Below are 17346 nucleotides of genomic sequence, written 5' to 3' on the forward strand. Positions count from 1 at the left end.
GCGGTAGGGGTGTCGTTTACGAGATTAAGAGGACGAAAAGCGAATGTCCAGAGCTTTAACCGGATTGATGAACACGGATGGTCCACCTAGGGGAGTTGGGAAACCCTGATTCCAAACCAATGGTGGACATGGGCCCCCAGTATCCTGATGGAACAAATGGCGTATTAATCAATCGTTGGTCACTGGCTACCATGGGACTGCATCTCCTCACGATGCTACACTGCCTTGTGGCTCATACCTTTAGGTTGAAGGCTCCGGGTGTGGCCCCCTAAGAAAACCACCTGTTTCGGTTTCGGCACCCTGACAGTGTCCCAGCTCTCACATAAGTGGAGTGATTTAAGTGGCACTTATCTATTTGGTGCCTCCCTGTACCAATGATTATGTGTTAAATAAATAAATATATCAAAACCTTCGACTTTGTCGTATTTTAGTCACCGTTTACATTTATATCTACACTAGTGTCCCACATCACTTTTCACGTTGCCAAGTTAGCTACTCCTTCTGGAGAGGCTAAAGAAATTATTTATTATTATTTATTTATTTAAACACATATATATTGGTACAAAAGGGCACCAGATACATATGCGCCACACAAAATAATGAAAGTAGGAAGAGAAGGGATGAAAAGATAAGGCGGACTGAAATGTACAACCAAAAGACTCTTTCAGTTAGGAAAGTTAGAACCAATCTTTATGTAGAAAGTAAAAGAAGGTTGCAGCAGGATCGCCACTGGCTTCTATTCTGAGCCATATCTGATAACGTCTCTAGCCACTGTGTTGCACCATCTCTCGGACCCCAACCAAGGAGTCGTGAAGGACCAACAGAAGCTAGCCCTTTGCAGCTCTCTTTCATGCCACGACACCATGTCATACACTGACCACCTCTCCGCTTTTTCCAACCAGTCCCAGAGTCGGCAAATAATGCACGACGTGGAAGTCTCTGGGACGACATTCGTAAAACATGTCCAAGCCACCGAAGTCGGTGTTTCAAGATGGTGACACCAATTGAATTTCGTCTCTGCGCCCGAACACACGATGCCGAACCTCTGCATTACTAACATGGTGTTGCCACTGGATGTCAGCAATCCTTCGGAGACAACGATGATCGAACACAGAGAGACGTCTAACATCCTCAACTCGGAGAGGCCAGGTTTCACAAGCATAGAGCAAAACTGCTCTCACCGACGCGTTGTAGATCCGACCTTTTACAGCCAGACTAACATCACGAAGGCGCCAAAGATGACCCAGATTGGCATAAGCCGCTCTGGCTTTCATTATACGTGCACCAATCTCATCACTCACGCCACCACCAGCACTTATATAGCTACCTAGATACACGAACTTCTCAACTACTTCGATCTCCTCACCATCCAGGGTGAGTACAGGATTAGAATCCTGCCAGTCTTGTAGGAGTACTTTGCACTTGGAGGGTGCAAAGCACATACCGTACCTGCGGACACTGATTGCCAACTGATTAAGTGCGGATTGCATGCCTTGGGCATTATCGCACAGTAAGACAATATCATCCGCATACTCAAGGTCGAGAAGTCGTTCTCCAGGCAACAGATCCACACCGCCATTACTTACATCCATCAGAGCTGTTTCCAGGATGTCATCGATGGCAAAGTTGAAGAGGAATGGTGAGATTGGGCAACCCTGCCTAACCCCACTGCTCGAATGAAACAAGGGAGAAAGGTGGTTGTATGCCCTCACTCTGCCTGAGGTGTTCGTATACAGGGCCTTTAAGATGTTAATGAACTTCTCAGGCACACCCTTCTTCAATAGACAATCCCAGAGAACAGTCCTGTCCAACTAATCGAAGGCCGCCCTGATATCAAGAAACACTACGATTGTTGGCCTGCGATAAGTATGACGGTGTTCTAACATTTGGCGGGGGGTGAAGATGTGATCAATGCATCCTCGACCAGAACGAAAACCAGCCTGCTCCTCGCGAGTCAATCGTTCTCGGGTTTTAAAGAACCTACGAAGAATGATAGAAGCCAATAGTTTGTACGCAATCGAAAGTAGACTTATCCCCCGATAGTTATTACAGGAACAACGTGAACCCTTTTTAAAGATAGGGACGACTGTTGACTCATTCCATGATGTTGGAACACTTTCTTGCTCCCAAACCTTTGCAAACAACACAGTCAATTCCTTAGCCAGAAAGTCGCCACCATCTTTAAAAAGAGCCGGAGGTAAGTCATCTGGGCCAGGTGATTTGTAACGTTTCAAGAGTTGGAGTTCCTTGCGGACTTCCGCCTCGTTTGGTGGAACAGTCGTCACCGGCCATGGGGGGCAGGACAAGCTGGTTGATGTTGCCGGAGCAGCAGGCCAGTTGAACTGCCCTTCGAAAAATTCCGCCCATCGTCCAAGACGTCGGGAGATGTTAGTGATTGGCATCCCATCATCCTCGTAGATTGTTTCACTCACACCAGACTTCTTGCTGCCATTGGCTCGGATGAGTTGGAAGAGCTTCCGGCAGTTACCAGATGCAGCTGCTGCTTCCATCTCATTAGCACGCTCCGACCACCAGGCTTCCCGGTCCTTACGCAAGCTTTGCCCGATTTCATTAGGTAACAGCCTTCGTTTGTGGTCATACTCACGGTCACCCGGAGTAGACCGACGGGCTTCGATCAGTTGTAAGGAGTCAGAAGAAACCCAGTGCTTGTAAGCGGGACGTTTCGCGAAGCCGCAAGCGGCTTTACTCGCCATTTTCATGGCGTCGTGAAGATGCAACCAATGCTCATCCATACTTTTCGGTGGGATGGTAGCTAGCCTAGAGGCTAGCTCCGCTCGATACTTACTTGCAACAGAAGTTGCAGACAGTTTACTAATATCAATCTGTTGGTGGTGGTCAATCCTTCGGCCACTGAAAAGTAAGGTGAGATTGGCGCAGACCAGGGCATGATCAGACTCCAGATAGGTACTCCAAAAGGAGCGGCAGTCTTGTACACAACTGCTCCAGCGGTAGCTGATCGCGATGTGATCAATCTGAGTCCAGGCTTGGGATGCAGAGGGAGGACGCCAGGTGGCACACCGGCGATGACTGTGCCGGAAGTTAGTGCTAGCCAGAAACAGGTTGTGGTCTGTGCACAGTTGCAGCAAACGGTCCCCGTTATCTGTCCTGTGACCAACAAGTCCCCATCGGCCACCTAGACGACTCTCTTCTGTGCCTAGACGCCCGACCTGTGCATTCAAGTCTCCGGCTAGTACTACAATATCTGTCGAACGCGCTTTCTGGAGAAGAACAGTTAACTGATGGTAAAACTCATCCTTGATTGCATCCGGGCTGCAATCTGTCGGGGCATAGGCGGAGATGACGAAAAGACACCGTTTCTCACGCCGGTTTCTTCTCACTTTGATGGAACTTTCTAATCTAACAGCACATAACCGACTGTTAATGGGGATCCAATCGATTAGTGCTGCCTCAGCCCTAGCGCTTAGTGCGACACCAACGCCAGCAAGACCAGACGAAGATGCCACAGGGTCCCCGGATAAGCGCACGTGGAACAAGCTTTTCGAGGCGACAGATGGAGAGCGGATTTGTAGTACTTCACTAGAGTCTTGAATACGGGTCTCGGATAGACAACAAACATCAACATTAAGACCTTCCAAAGACATAGCCAGCCCTATCTGTTGTCCGATCTGCATTAGTGTGCGAACGTTGAAGGAAGCCAGCTTGAACGGCGTACGTGGTTTCAGAAAGACTGCCTCAGTATTCATTATCGGTGGAAGCATTCACTTTCAACTAGACAGTGACTGGAGATCGTTTAGATAGGACAGATTTTCCACCAAGAGCGAGCTGCTGCATAAGTTGAAGAGTAAGGTTACACAAATTGGGGATAAAAGGGGGTGAATTAGCGATATAATAATAATAATAATAATAATAATAATAATAATGTAAATTGTCTTGCTTATAATATGAGCAGGAATAGAATCGTCAGTAGAGTTCATCATTTCATTCATTTGTGTGGCTAAAGAAATTACGCTAAATGATAGCTTAGTCAATTTGAATAATATTCATTTCGTCGTCAAAAGTCTTCACTGTTCCGATTTACTCTATTTCCCTTCATTTTTTTTACTTTTTAGAACTTCCAACAAAACAACTCGGCACCGTGTCAACTTTACGGTTATGGTGGATTCAACATATCTGTTACTCCATCTTTTTCGGTTGGACGATTGTTTTTCTTGATGCATTTTGGTGGTATGGTTGCAGTAGCCAACATTCGTGGTGGAGGGTTAGTTTTACTTTGACAGTTTTTTTCCATTATATTTGTAGTTATTTTGACGGGCGGTGCCCAATAACTGAATCTAATACACACTCTCATACACAAAACCGACTACCTGGGAGAAAAGATGAAGAGTGAGGAAGTTTATTTGGGTTAAATCGATTCACGTGTGTATGCCCTCATATATATGTCTTAGGAAATCTAGCCTTTTAGTAGTTGTCTCATCCTTTGCAAAATAAAACCATCCTTTTGTTATTCGATTACACTGATCACTTGGCGATTCCTGATTGGCCCACTCTATCAGTTTTGTATAAAGTTTCTACTCAAGCTCACAATGCTAGGTAGTCTGCGTCATTAGTTTTAATTGTATCCATCTAGGCATGGAGTTTGTGATTAAGATACACCAATATCGTTTGTTTTTAATCCCTTTATGATATATATAAGATCTATAAATATTTTGTTTAAAAATTTAGTACATATCAATTCTCTCCATTCTTGAGTTTTGAGGCATATCTGATGAAAATTGTAGGTATTTAATTACAAGTGCTTTTTATTAAATCACTAGGTGATCGATGTAGTTATCAGTCTGAATCAATTACTCTGATCGGTTCACGCGGTTGTGTTGTGGTTTAGTTAACTAGAAAGTCAACTTTTTTGTTCTCTTGTTCCTCACACGCATATAATTTCCTTTGATAATTGATAGAGAATATGGAAAATCTTGGCACGATGCCGGTCGGCTGCAAAACAAACAAAACTCCTTCGATGATTTCCAAGCAGCAGCGGAATACCTTCTTAATCATGGATATACTAACAACCAAAAGCGAGTTTCTTTTTGTTCGCTGTTTTTTTCATTTTCACTTATTAATCATAACGAATTATAGCAAACTGAACATAAACGTTATTTTAGGTGTTTCAATAAAAGGTCGGTGGTTGTTCATAAACGTGAATTTGCCTTTAGGTATAATAAGTTCTTGGAAGTAAGTTAGATGCGACAGCTGATCTTAGATTTACGAGAAATCAAGTCAGTGACTGTTATGTAAAATCATCCACAGGTGTTACTCCAGAGATTAGTGAACTCATCAAAGGACAGAGTTCGACATTTTTGACCATATTGTTTCCTCACTCAACAGTCGCTTCTTGTAATCAGCTTTAAACCTTACTTTTTGTTCCCTAGGAATTTGTATGAATAACACGTAATTATAGGTCTTTGCAGAAACGATAAAATCAGTAGTTGAGTTCACTTTTAACTGTTCTGTCGTGGGAATTCTTTAGGAGTACTGAGTACACTGTCGTTGTAAGACACTACAAATAAATATTAATAGTATGCAAAAATTCTCCAGTGAATTTTTGAAACACTTCCCGTTTGTTTGATAAATTGGCTAAATTTGTAGCCCTGGTACAGCCGAGAGTGGGGAGGGCTTGCACTCTCTCTTGAAATGCTCTCACACGGCCACAAGTATACAGCCTCTGCCAGGGAAGTCCTACTCAGTGCCTTCTCGTGGTGGGGGTGTTGTTTACGAAACTGAGAGGACGAAAAGCGAATGTCCGGCGCTAACCTGGCCAGTGGACACGGTAAGTCTATCTAGGGGAGTTGGGAAACTCTGATTCCAAACCAATGGTGCACATGGGCTCCAGTACTCTGAGTGAACGAACGGCGCATGAACCAATTGCTAGTCACCCGCTACCATGGGACTGCATCTCACGATGCTGCATTGCCTTGTGGATCATACTTTTAGGTCGAGGGTTCCGGGTGTGGTCTCGTAAAGAAACCACCTGCTTCGGTCTGAGTACCCGGGCTGAGTAGCCCTCACACAATTACATGAAATGACAATTTTTTGTGTGGCTCATATCTATCTGGTGTCCCCTTTTACCAATATTGATGTGTTCAAATAAATAAATAAAATTTCTAATATGTTTCCCATATTATGTACACATTATCGATTTATTTTGGTTTTATGAGATTCATGTCTTGGTACTTACGATACTATCCAAACCACAGTTTTAGTTGATTAGCTTGTTTTTATAATCATTTTTTTTTACAAAAAAGGACAAATTCATTTTTAAACTTTTAGACTGTACATTCAAGGAGGTAGTAATGGCGGACTTTTAGTTTGTGCCTGTTGCAATCAACGACCTGATTTATTTAAAGCTGCTGTTGCTCAAGTTCCAGTATGCGACCTTATTAGATTCCACAAATTTACAATTGGACATGCCTGGAAAAGTGATTATGGAGATCCTGATAATAAAAAGGATTTCTCATACTTGATGCGGTAATCCATTTCTAAATCATCCATTCATTTTCTATTTATGGGACATTTTCATGTTTATGATTTAACTCGTACTTAATCGCAACTGCTGTGATCGATTTAAACATTTCTATTTCATGTACATCAATTAGTTGATAACCTTTTGTGATTAAATTTCGTGAACACCCTCTTATAAACCTCATACAGCCAAATCGGTCGACACGGAAATGTAATGGCTCAGAGCACTCACTATTGTAGCGGTAAATTAATTATAAATTAACCTATGGCTCTTTAATAAAATTCGAGAATACCTAAAAACGCAAAACCGTCCAAAAGAAGAAAATGTGTAGCTTATTATTCCTCTCAGTTTATTTTTTCAAAGACTTTGAACATTATGATAAATATACACCGCAGTATTGTAAGGGAGTCGTATAAGCCTGACTCAGCGTTGATTGCCAAATTTACCAGTTCTTTTTCTGTACACTATTTCAAAATTCTTCACAGAAACTACAAACTGATCCAATCCACGAATAAGCCAATCATATTCTTCAGTTGATATTAGTAGGTTTTGTAGTCCCTTACAAGTATGACTAACTTAACAATAAGAGTAGTTATTTAAGATGTTGAAATAATTTAAATCTAGAGTAATCTTTAATCTCACGGTGGGTTTTTGTGTAAAAAGATAGTAATTTCTTTAGATCTAGCTGACGAAAACGAAATATAAGTCAAGAAAATCACAGCATCTTATACTTCTATGGTTCTAAGTGGCAGTTATCTAAACACTCTCATTAATATCAATAATATTATGGTTGCAAAATCCGAATAATCTGTAACATCATATTAATACCACTAACGTCTGTTAATCACTAACATACTTGTACTTTTGTTCACTGAGTATATTGTTGCAATAATTTGTAACAGAAATTATGTGTACATGTTTCGCTTCTTACAGCATTTCCCCACTCCATAATGTCAAGATTCCATCGAATTCAGATGTTCAATATCCAGCTTTATTGATTTTAACTGCAGATCATGATGATCGTGTTGTTCCATTACATTCATTTAAATTTATTGCCACTTTACAAGAAAAATTATGTCACAACTGTCGTCAAACAAACCCTATTCTGATTCGAATTGAGCAAAAGGCTGGACATGGACAAGGCAAACCAACATCAAAATCAGTAAGTTTACAAGCAAATAAATAACTCAATCAAGAATCGTTGGAATAACAAAAATCTAGAATTTGATTACTAGGTCGTACTGCCAACCTCATTTTGCTAAGATGGTAGTAACGTGTTATTTTTTCACTGATAACGATTGCCTCAAGCGATTCTGGCTCCACAACAGAAGAGAGCGACCTGTCAATCTCGACCATGCAATTAAGACGCCCCACCCTTCCAAACAGATATTTGGTGTCAGCTGTAGAGAATTAAAAGCTTGTCGCTAACACATCGTAAACTACTCACAAAAAGGCTATGACTGCCTTGGAGTAGTTCTGTATTAGAGGTTTCAATTGGGCTCCCATGTTGTCAAAACCATTACTAACCCAGCTTTTTCAATTATCCATTTAAATTCGCGAAATGTTATTCCTGGTATCGAAACGTCGCTCCAAACTACATAAGTGAGTTTTCAATGTCTAGAACCTTTGTCAAATCAAACGACAAGCTTGTTGAACTAAGAATCTAGAATCTCGAGCAATCGACATACGTTGCTTTTCCTAAGCTCACACACAGAATTCAAGTGTGGTCATTCAATTAATCTCGTCTGACAAATAAAAATACCCAGTGCGACCCACCCTTCGTATGTTTGGTGACTTTACAGCAACCCTTCGTGATCTTGTACTAGACACTCTGAAAGCAGAACAAGAACTTCCTATAAAGATTACTGGCGACAGTGCTTTTCCTCTTTTCGATTACAAGTAAAGTAATAACTCAGAAAGTCAGGTGAATCCCGTTGGCTCCTCGTCGTTTTATACCTACTCCGTCACCGACTGGAGTAAATGCCGTTTTACAGAAAGCTTTCTGACGTTTAGAAAATTAGGAGCTCAGACGTAGTCATCGTAGCAGGTAACTTAATTTCTCTATAGGCTAAATCAAGCTGAAAAATAGTTCGTTATATTAGCGTCACAACCCACCAAGCAGATAACTAATCATCTGTTGCATACCCAGTCAACCGTTTATTCTTGCCAAGAACTGAGTTTAAGTATGAGGCAGACTGCAAATTTTCGGTTAAAGGTGTCTCAATAACATTCCCCGCATGTCGTGCAACAACCGAGTGAGCAATGCTGAGGTTAGGCATAGGATACCAGGCAAAGATGCCAAATCAATTAATGTTGTCAATCCTCAGTAACTAAGGTACCTGGGTCATGTGCAAAGTGTGAACAACTACCGACAACCTTGACGTAAATTAATGGTTGGAGTGGTAGTAGGTTTAAAGTAAGGTAGAAGCGCCCAAACCAAGCAATAATCCATGAAATCACTAACTACAGGACTAAGTCGTGTTGATTGTACCAAACTACTGAGTCAGTAGTTAGAGACATTGGATAACATGACTTAGAACCGGTTACAGTGGCATATTTGCATTCACTTATCTTCCTGCGTACCTTAAGTTACAGTACTAATTCGTACGTACTTTTCCCGGAAATGTATTTTCATCGCTCCGTACTTTTTTACTGCTAAAACTAACGTTACTTGCTATTTGTCTTGGTAATATCCTTTCGTCATCCTGATGTGGTATGACTACTAGAGTTGACGCACATCTATGCTAGGCTTTATGTAGATTTTGATTGACTGGTTTATTATCTGAAATATGTATGTCGTATGACCACAATATTTTCAGTTAGCTATTCGTTCGTCTACCTGAGGGCACCAGTTAAAGGGGAAATTTAATAATCCTTTGCGCTCCCATAGTTTATTTAAAACTCCAGATCTTAAGCAATATCTCGGTACCCCTTAACCTATGTATGATACAAAGAGTAATTGAATCGTAGGTGTCCTGACCAGTTCCGTGTGACGAAAAGCTGATAAGTTATCGGAATTTCACTGGGATGAATGCAACCAACTTATGTCCAACTCAGTGAAAACTCATGTTCATGTCTTAGTTTGTATTTCAAAAATTTGCTTGTCTGCCACTTTCACTGTTGTAATGACAGATATTACCAATCACATTTTATTCTTCTTGTACATGTATTCTATCATGTGTGTCTTAATGTTACTGAATTATTTATAAATATGTATAATAAACTATTATTAGCACTCATTTATTACAATTTGCACTTTTATACATTAAGTTATCACCGTGATGATTTGCATTTCAGATCAACGAGGTAGTGGATATATACTCCTTCTTACAAACCGCAATGTCACTCACATGGAAAGAATAAAATGGATTGTTATAGCAGTTACTGGTCTTTGGATTTTTGGCACTTAATATCCTCGTCACTGTTGTCAATAATATCTATAGGTTCATTTTACTAACTGGCCTTGATTTGATTCATATTAAGATCTTTTGTGGTGCTTTATTTATTATCATGAATATTACTATCCCCTGATGACTTAATATGTAATACATCATTCTTGGCTTTCATATTTAGTTCATGTAACGAAAACAAATTTATACATTTGTTATGACGTATTAAAGAACGGATTATTTTCCAAAATATTTATTGATATTACCAATCAGTTGATTTACTATTCATCATTTGTGTGTATAATTGTTAGGCATCTTTAAGGTTTGGTAGATTTCAACGGTGGCTTATAGTTTTTTCCTTGTGAAACGATGTATCATATTAAATACTACGAAACGTAATATCTGTGAGAGATGTAACCAGTAGTAAATAACAAACCGAAATTATTTCCCTCAAGTTAAGATTGCAAGATTTTATAGCAAATGTTACACTATTCGCTATATGCCTATATATGTTTTGTTAGCTTTGATACTGTTAGAATAAAACAAATGCCAAATTTATTTTAAAAATACTGAGCTCAGTAAAACCCACCCTTTCTCGGATTAAAAACACTGAAGATAACTACGTAGCGTGAGATATTTCACAACAGATGAAGTATGAATTAAAATAAAGTAAAATTCAAAAAATAATTTACAAAAGTAAATTCAATTCAATAGCAAATGATCAAAGATGATTATGGTGACTTGAAAAAAGCTTTTTAATTTCAGTTATTAGAACGCCTACTGTTGCATTCAGGGACTGATTCGTTGTTCCTTACGCCAAAAATCTTTTCGATACCTAGAAGTTTATCAGAACAAGGGGGTTTTTTCGTAATGATATGTGCAGCTCTTAATGGACGTGATAAAGGTATTGAAGCATGTACATCGGACATACGTAGTTCACTTTCGCATGAAATCAGCTTTGTATATTCTTGTAAACATTCATTTTCTTCTGTACTGTTTAAAATAACATATCGTTCATGTGATGGGGATGCAGATCCTGGTCGATTTCGAAGATTTAGTTGTGTACCTTCCTCAGAGATACAGTTGTCATCAATGTTTTCATCCGCATCACATTCGGCTTCAACATCCCCGTCTATTTCATCCTCACTCTCACTATAGCATCCAAATGCTACTGAAGGGATTTCGAGCGGTTGACGATGCTTAATTCTAGCGCGAGCAGGAGATGATGAGGGCGGTAGAGCACTATTCCGAGGAAAAACTATAGAACGGTCAGCACAGGGTTCAGATGGTAAAGAATTCGAACGCAAATCAAACGTAGAAAATGATGGCGATGAAACTGAATGCAGTGCTGCATGCCTTGGGTTGGATGATACAGACTGAAAAATAAAACAAAAGTTACTGCATTGGACACTATACAAACAGATGATGAAGTGGTTCCAGAATGAATGAAAATTTCAGCGCTGAAAAAGACACAGGACTTATAGACAACTGTAAGGTTAACAAGATATGACTGACCTGAGAAGTCACAAATGTTAAGGAGTTCTCTGAGAAATCTGTAGTTCTGAAGGTGGATAAGGTTTCAGATCGAAGTGCAGATGCGTTGTCTCCTTTGGAATTTTTAGTGGATGAATCTGATAAGACAGGACATGAATGTTGAGGCGATATTTCAGCTTTTACTTCGTTATTTTTCGAGTCACATGAAACCACATAGCCAGGATTGAAACCTCCAATACGGGAATTCGGTATGGCAGATGACAAACCGATTGAAGCTAAACCTAACTTATTCATCCATTTTGATCGGTCAATTTCAGAATCGGAAGCAAACACAAAGCGAACCCAATCATTGAAAATTGAGAATGCACTATCAGGAATGAAATATGAAAAACCACTCATTACTAAGAGTTATTCAAATGAAGTTATTTGTTTAAAACAGCTGTTACTTCCGAAAACTATGAACACGGACCACGATGATAGTATTAGTTACGTAAATCGAATAACTACGGTGTATGTTTTAATAATAGCAATTGGTAAGTAGGTACTTATAGTTAAATCGAAGGGTTTAAATAATAAGGAAGCTATAAACCGAAAACTATTTTGTAGTTTTGTCATATGCATTACTTATTTGGACAGACTTAAGCATTTTGTATCAGGAATGAGAGGCGGAATGTTACCAGCAGAAAGGTGAAATAAAAAGAAGAGAAAGAAAAATGGTACGATATTAACAGTATGGGAAGAATGATGATGTTAGGGAGTTACCGTGGAGAGCAAGTGGGAAGGGGTAAAAGAGGCAATCACTTCGACATGTCAGGAGGTTCTGGGCCACAGGAAGCACCATCACAAGGAGTGGACCACTGTTGTACACTGCGTAAGATTGAATAACAAGATGGCAGCAATCAATGTCAGCCCAACAAGAACAGACAAAGCCAAGGCACAAACTGAATACACAGGAGCAAACAAGCAAGTGAAGAGGAGCATCAGAACCGACAAACGCAAATATGTGGAAGATCGAGAGATGACGACGGAAAAGGTTGCAAGAGAAGGAAACATGAGACAACTGTATAATACAACAAAGAATCTCTCTGGAAATTACCGTAAACCAGAACGACCAGTGTAAAGCAAGGAAGGCAAAGTAATTACCAACATTTAAGAACAGCGAAACAGGTGGGTAGAACACTTCAAAGAACTTTTGAATCGACTAGCTCAAGGGGGAGTATGCTATTTTTAAAACAAAGTTCTGCTATTTTCGTTATCTTTCCACTGGACGGCTGAGAATAAATGAATAAGTTAAGAAATAGAATACCAACGTGATCTTATTACGATAGGAATAAGAGCGGTAACTGCAAAGATACTCCACATTCTCCTTAGCAAGATTTAGGATGAAGAACAAGTACCAACAGACTGAAAAGGACTTCTGATCAAAATACCAAAGAAAGGCGATCTCAGCAGGTGTGAGAATTACGGAGGCATCAATGTTCTCTCAATACCAGGAAAAGTCTTCAACAGAGTGTTGTTAAACAGAACGAGGAACTCCGTAGACTTCGAGACCAACAGGCTAGATTCCGTAAGGATCGGTCATGTACCGACCAAATCGCCACTCCGCGGATCATTGTGGAACAATCAATTGAATGGAATTCATCACTCTACATCAACTTCATTGACTACTAGAAAGCGTTTGATAGTGTGGACAGAACAGCACTCTGGAGGCTTCTTTGACACTACGGTGTGCAAGATTCTCCGATACAATAAAGCATGCACCAATCGAATTACACTTGACGGAATAGCTTTGGAGGATGTGGAAACCTTTACATATCTGGTCAACACCGTTGATGAACACAGTGGACCTGATGCAGATGTGAGGGCGAGGATCGACAAAGCAAGAGCAACATATCTACAAATGAAGAACATCTAGAACTCAACCAACACCAAGATCAGGATTTTCGATACAAATGTCAAGACAGTTCTACTGTATGGGGCGGAAATATGGAGAACTACGAATGCCATCATCTAGAAGATACAAGTGTTTATTAACAGCTGTTTACGCAAGGTACTTCGGATCCGTTGGCCAGACACTATCAGCAGCAAGTTACTGTGAGAGACAACAAACCAGATTCCAGTAGAGGAAGAAATCATGAAGAAGCACTGGAAGTTGATAGGACACACATTGAGGAAACCACCCAACTGCGTCACAAGACAAGCCCTCACACGGAATCCTGAAGGCCAAGGGAGAAGAGGAAGACCAGAGAGAACATTACGCCGAGAAATGGAAACAGATATGAGAAGAATGAACAACAACTGGATAGAACTAGGAAGGAAAGCCCAGGACAGAGTGGGTTGGAGAAAACTAGTCGGTGGCCTATGTTCCATTTGGGGTAACAGGCTTAAGTAAAGCACTGCACATATTGAAAACCATAGGTTTTCCAACACCTACGTTTGCTTTTACATATATTGTTTCACTACGCAGTATGTTAGTACCTATTCTGTATAAATGAATTATGTGGAATCATGTCACAAGTTATCTCCTCTGGAAATCTCAACTTACAGACTCAACTGTATCCAATTTCTTCGCTTAACAGGCGTTCAACAGTATAGTGTATAACATCGTCCACTAATTATTTATCTGATTTCTATTTCGGGGATTAGGGCGAATGAATTGCTTTGCTAAAGACTTTTAATCATCCTTTTGGATGAGGTTATGTGTTTCCCTGTTTAATAAAGGTGTGAGTCAACCGCTACTGCGTTATTTTGGGCGGCAATAATTCAAATGAAAAGTAGATGAGTATAACATATTACGCTACATGGAAGTCCTTAGGGTAATAAGTTATACAAATAACTGTGAGTACCATTAACGTGAGTGACTTTTACGAGTAGCTTTAGTAACACCGTGAACTCGTCACATATAGCATCACATAAACCTGTCAAAAGCATCTTTACCCATCAACAATATCGGTCTACCTTTCCATATTGATGAGAATGTGTAAAGTAATTATTAAGGTTTATTAAATATGTTACTAGAACATCGTTAATGCAAAAGATGCATTCGATTGCACGTTATCGTGAAATATGTTCATACAATTCGGCTTCCCTGTTAGTTGTGTGAGAACTGGTATAACTAAGGTAGAGATGCATTTTATTGGTAACAACAAATACCTGCACAAGCATGTTGTCCTTAAGTTGGCAGCTGCATGGCATTGTTAACGAAATAGACCACAAGAAATGGAGTGCCTAATTTGTTCGTGAATGTTATGGGTAACTCTCAGTCGCACTCATCAGAATTATGCTTTTCCTACACTCTGGAAAACCTTTAAGGCATTATTGAATCCACCCCTTGTCAAGAACCTTCGAGGTAGGTTTGCCTAATGAGATGCATAGGTTAGGTCGATCGCAGTATTTTCAGAAGTATTTAACTCAGTATTACCACCCACTTAATGAACAGAAAGTTACGACGGTCACAAAAGGATGAAGTATACTAACTCCCCTAATTCCAGACATAGACAGACAATTAAGAAGTGCAAAACGGACTTTTTCTTCAGTTGAGAGGCAACTAAAAACATACGATACACATGGACATATTTTATACGGCATTTTCTGAAATATATGAGTCTCCTATAGGCACACATACCTCTAAGTTAGGCCGGTCTACAAGCACGCCACTGACGTGGGACACTTTAATGTGAAATGTCCACCTTGTGTCAAGCCATTGGAGGTCGCTGAGATGAAAGCACGGTAGCTTCTATTCCATGTTAGTTTTTATCCCGTGCCAGTGGATTGATGTATCAGAAATTACAGTATCTGTCGAAAAGAAGAATTTTGGCCTGAATGTGGTTCATTCTGCCAAACTGAGAGAAGCGGCTTCAGTCTTAGCAACACCTCAATGTGACGTTATAACATTCTCTGAGCTGAGGCACTGTCCAAGATAACGAACATCACACCAATCTTCAAAGAAGGCCGACGCAGTGGACCCTCGTGCTATCGGCCGGTAGAATTTCCTTCAGTACCCTCAACGGGCATGGAATCCTTGATATAAAACGGACTAAGTGATTATTTGTTACTCATAAACTTCTTTTCACCTCAATAATACGGTTTCAGGAACGGTCATTCTTATATAACCAACCTGCTGATCTCATTTTAAGGTTAGGGTAAGCTTCACTTTTCCTCAAGCTACAGAATGTCCTGATAGAGTCCCTCAGGCTTCAGATTAAGACTTCCTCTTTTTTAATTTATATGAGTGACCTTCTTATTTAAGTATCGTCTGATTTATTACTTCTCGCTAACGATGTGAAATTTCGGAGAGACGTTTGCAACCGAAATAATAAGCTGACACATTAAGAGGATCTGATTTCAAAATTTGGCGGATGACAAGGGAACCTTAGTGGTATTGAGTCCCAACCACAATGTCTTTGAAGCTGAGCATACAATTACCGAGATTTACATTCAACAAGTAATACTTAGAGTAGGTCAAAAATGGTGAACGTGGTAACACTTGGTCGATATGGCATGGCTTAGCCTTGCAGGAGTGGAGGCATCGGTGACCTACTACTATTAGATACGGAAGCCCGCTAAGCGATTCTTCTATTTCGTTCAGAACCATTTGGAACCCACAGATAATTACTGAAATGACTATAAGTAGACCATTTAAATGGCACCACCAAAGACATGGTATTAAAGTAATTCAGAAATTGGCGATAACAAAAATGTAATTTAGTTTACACCGGCTGGTCATGACAACATTGGATATTGTACTGTGGGACAATTCAAATTGTTGACCCTATGCGCTGTAATGGACAAGTTCGAGAAACCACAATCGTATCTTAGTTGGACAACCACTCAGGTCATATCTTGGCTTTCTGGTACTTAAAACAACTTCAAATAAACTTTTTTAAGGGTTAGACGATGCTATCGAGCCGTATCTGTCTGCATTCAGTGCGAAAAATATAAGTGGAAAGTGGCTTAGTTCCCTGACTGCTGATGTGTTAGACAAGTATGGGGTTCAAAAGATTGGTCATCAGATGATCATATTGGAGAAAGTCAAGCAATTACAATACCAGTTTTCATCTTTTGATAACGAAACGCTTCAGTCAGTTTTACTACGCGTCTCACGTTCGTGTACATGTATTATCACTGCAATAAATTCTCTTATGGCTATAACTAAGAGACAAGATGCTGATAGTCCTTATCCAGGGATACTTTCAGATATTCAGGGAGCTGCTTCTTACATTCTCAGCTGTATACTGAACCTAATGTCTACAATTGCAAATGCTGCGTCCTGGCTAGAACGGTTAGTATGTGACACATTAAGTATTTTCAGCTAGACCCCCTTTTTCTCTTCTTCCCAAAATGGTTGTGTTCCGACAATTTCTTGTTGAGAATGCCATAATTACCAATAGGCTATCCCAACAGGCTATAAGTGCTCAATGCAATGAACATTTTAAGGAGATAATCGATTATGCAGTGGAAATGACTTACAATTTTCCCGATTTCGCTGAGACTGCAGGAGTGATTGTGAAACCATGCAACAGAATTAAACCTTCAGCTGAATCATCCTAAAATAAGGGAAATAAATGTTTCCCTATTTTTAACAAATAAGTTAGAACTTTACTTCAGGATTTCTGTAATAATAGAACGTTGAGTTTTTGTAGACACACCAACGTTTCACATATTTACTAGTAAGTGGGTTGGTTTTCTTCAACCAAAGCCAACCTTGACAATCTCCTTTTCCGAGATCCTTGCAGGATATTCGACGAGCTATATATAAACATGAAATGAAAAACCCATAGAAAGTAGTGAATACGGTAGACATAAAAATAGTCAACGTACTGCTTTCCTCGGTCACCTCATTACATGGAAAGACCCAAAGGTGTCATGCATGTTTACCATGCAGTTGGATTACCTTTCCACCTAAACTTTATCAAAAACCCTTATTTGCGATTTCTCTTTATGTATCAACGATTTCAGTTAAGTGTA

The 17346-nt window shown here is 39.9% G+C and overlaps 2 protein-coding genes across 2 annotated transcripts; one reads left to right on the top strand and one right to left on the bottom strand.

The window, feature by feature from the left end:
* Window positions 1-10502: 10502 nt before the first annotated feature.
* On the bottom strand, window positions 10503-11778 carry Smp_011600 (hypothetical protein; the record flags this gene model as incomplete). The annotated part of the gene is made up of 2 exons (XM_018788895.1): window positions 10503-11261; window positions 11401-11778. The coding sequence occupies 2 exons, from the start codon at window positions 11776-11778 to the stop codon at window positions 10647-10649; spliced, it is 993 nt and encodes a 330-aa protein (XP_018654393.1). The 3' UTR covers window positions 10503-10646.
* A 4384-nt stretch (window positions 11779-16162) lies between these two features.
* Window positions 16163-16929, top strand: Smp_128390 (hypothetical protein; the record flags this gene model as incomplete). The annotated part of the gene is made up of 3 exons (XM_018788896.1): window positions 16163-16232; window positions 16267-16660; window positions 16695-16929. The coding sequence occupies 3 exons, from the start codon at window positions 16163-16165 to the stop codon at window positions 16927-16929; spliced, it is 699 nt and encodes a 232-aa protein (XP_018654394.1).
* Between the last annotated feature and the right edge of the window lie 417 nt (window positions 16930-17346).

This window comes from Schistosoma mansoni, chromosome W (assembly GCF_000237925.1).
Source record: "Schistosoma mansoni strain Puerto Rico chromosome W, complete genome".
Classification (NCBI taxonomy): domain Eukaryota; kingdom Metazoa; phylum Platyhelminthes; class Trematoda; order Strigeidida; family Schistosomatidae; genus Schistosoma; species Schistosoma mansoni.